Source organism: Lactuca saligna, chromosome 9 (genome assembly GCF_052625555.1).
Source record: "Lactuca saligna cultivar CGN05327 chromosome 9, ASM5262555v1, whole genome shotgun sequence".
NCBI classification, from domain to species: domain Eukaryota; kingdom Viridiplantae; phylum Streptophyta; class Magnoliopsida; order Asterales; family Asteraceae; genus Lactuca; species Lactuca saligna.
In genome coordinates this window covers 15,345,795-15,348,298 of record NC_136425.1, presented here as the reverse complement: position 1 = coordinate 15,348,298, position 2,504 = coordinate 15,345,795, and the positions used below count along the sequence as shown (strand labels likewise).

The window sequence follows — 2,504 nt, the reverse complement described above, 5'->3', positions numbered from 1 at the left end:
GACCGTGAGATGCATTTTTTATTTTATTTTTATTTTTTTAAAATTTTTTTTAGTTAATTCAGGTTCCGAAAATAATATTTAAAAAAAGAATTTTTTGATTTTTCAATTTATTTTGCATTTTAAAATTATTTTTAGAATATGTACAGTGTAATATTCTCTTTAGAATATTTCACGTATTTTTCAAAAAAAATAGGATTTTTTTTATTTTATTATTTTTTTTAGTTAATTCAAGTTCCGAAAATAATATTTAAAAAAAGAATATTTAGATTTTTCCATTTATTTTGCATTTTAAAATTATTTTTTAGAATATGTCATTGTAACATTCTATTTAAAATATTTCACGTATTTTTAAAAAAAAAAGGGATTTATTTTTATTAATTAATTCAAGTTCCGAAAATAATATTTAAAAAAAGAATTTTTGGATTTTTCAATTTATTTTGCATTTTAAAATTATTTTTACATTTGATATCACGGTCTCACAAAATTAGAATGGTGTCAAATGAACCTGAACGTGTGTGTGTGTATATATATATATATATATATATATATATATATATATATATATATATATATATATATATATATATATATATATATATATATATATATATATATATATATATATATATGAGAAGGTAGTTTTGAAGTTCAATATAAAATATAGATGACCAACTTATCAAATAAATAGTCATTTTTTTTTTTGGAAAAAACAAGCCCATGAATACTTGAATTTCGTCGCATCCCATCGAATCTTTTTGAGCCCAGTATAATAAAATTAAATATAAAGTTTAAATCATTTTTTAATTTTGATTCACACTAACAACAAAATATATTAAGATATATACACAATTTGACAGCGAAAACATTTGAAGTCATATCATAGTTTATGACACAATGCCATCCAAGTGACAAATACATCTTAACCAATCAATTATTGACCAATCTAATCCGTCTTTGTCAACACAATCAACCTATATATATACATCGCTTACAAACTCCTCTTTGTTGGTAGGATTTCAACCCATGACGTCAAAATATCCTCAAGTTTTTGTTGTGATAAAAATGTTACGTAGGAAGTCTTGTTCTCTCAAGAAATTGGTGAAGAAAGCTACATACAGAACAAGATATCTTAGCTTTGAAAAGTTTTATGTTAAACAAGAAAGTTTGTTAAGATACGATATTGAAGGCTACACATCTACATCTATTACATCTATTACTGCAGCTGCTGCCAGCATTCGAAGAGGGTTCTTTGCTGTTTATGTAGGTGCTGAGAGACAACGATTTGTTGTGCCAACAAGCTGCTTATCTCATCCACTCTTCAAGATTTTATTAGCCAAGGCTTCGGAAGAGTTTGGATACAATCAAAAGAACAGTTTGGTTATTCCTTGTAGTGTTGCAGCTTTTCAAGAGGTTGTTATGGTGACGAAATGTTGCAGCTGTATGTTTGATTTTGGACGTTTTCTCGAAGAGTTTATTATATAAACGCATTTTTTATATATATATTTTTGTTTATTTTTGCAAATTCCAAACCAGTTAAGGATTTTAAAGAAATGAAATCCACAATTGCTTCCGGCTCCCGCTTGGTTGTGACTGTAAAAAGTTGTTGAATGATTGATGAAATCCAAATAGAAATAGGAAAAAAAAACATTATATAATAAAATGAAACAATCCTTTGTACAAAATAAAATTATTTTAAGACTACCCCATTGGGGGATTTTTGCAAGTGAGCTCATTGGGAAAAAAGTATTAGAAAAATAAAATGAAACAATCCTTTGTGAACCTGCTCGTGTGGGCCCAAATCGTATTGCAAATTCATGGTACTTGTACAAAATGGTTTTAAGAAACCAATTTAGACCGGTAGGTGTCGGTAACGCCCACACCGGCGTTATTAAGAAAACGACAAAAAAACAGCATTGATGGAAGTGATGGTGGTAACAGGAAGCAACGTCCAGACAAATAATACCTAATAACATGGATGGGGCGTGGTGTTCTTAGGCGTGGTGTTATTAGGTGCAATAACAGCTCCTAGCTGCCTTATTTTTATGCTAAAAAGTAATTTTTGTTTATAAGTCATTTTTATCTTTAATATAATATAAAATAAAATAAAATATATCAAAATATCTAATTTACTTTTCTCTACAAAATAAAACTAATATTGATATAGTTTTATAAATATAAAATTTTAATGTAAAATAGGTTGGGTTGAATAGTGTAAATAATTGGATTGGATTGGATTATATATATGTGAAAAAGAAATAAATTAGTTTTATTGAAAAATTAGATTAGGTTGGATTGTTAATAGGGATAACCAAAGAAATGAAATCAACAATGGTGTAAGCTCAGGACAAGGAAATTTATGGAAATTGGGTTGGGTGAGCTGCTCACCCATTTCCATTTCATAGTTATGTCTTTTTCATTTCTTCCAATTTGTTTTATTTTGTTTTCATACTTGATATTGCCTTAGCTCCTTGCTAAGTGCTCTTTATTTATAATATACTTATTAT

The 2,504-nt window shown here is 27.1% G+C and overlaps 1 protein-coding gene across 1 annotated transcript; it reads left to right on the top strand.

Moving 5' to 3' along the window:
- The first annotated feature begins 1,062 nt into the window (after positions 1–1,062).
- Positions 1,063–1,607, top strand: LOC145016022 (auxin-responsive protein SAUR72-like). The gene is made up of 2 exons (XM_078974464.1): positions 1,063–1,438; positions 1,534–1,607. The coding sequence occupies exons 1-2, from the start codon at positions 1,063–1,065 to the stop codon at positions 1,605–1,607; spliced, it is 450 nt and encodes a 149-aa protein (XP_078830590.1).
- The last annotated feature ends 897 nt before the right edge of the window (positions 1,608–2,504 follow it).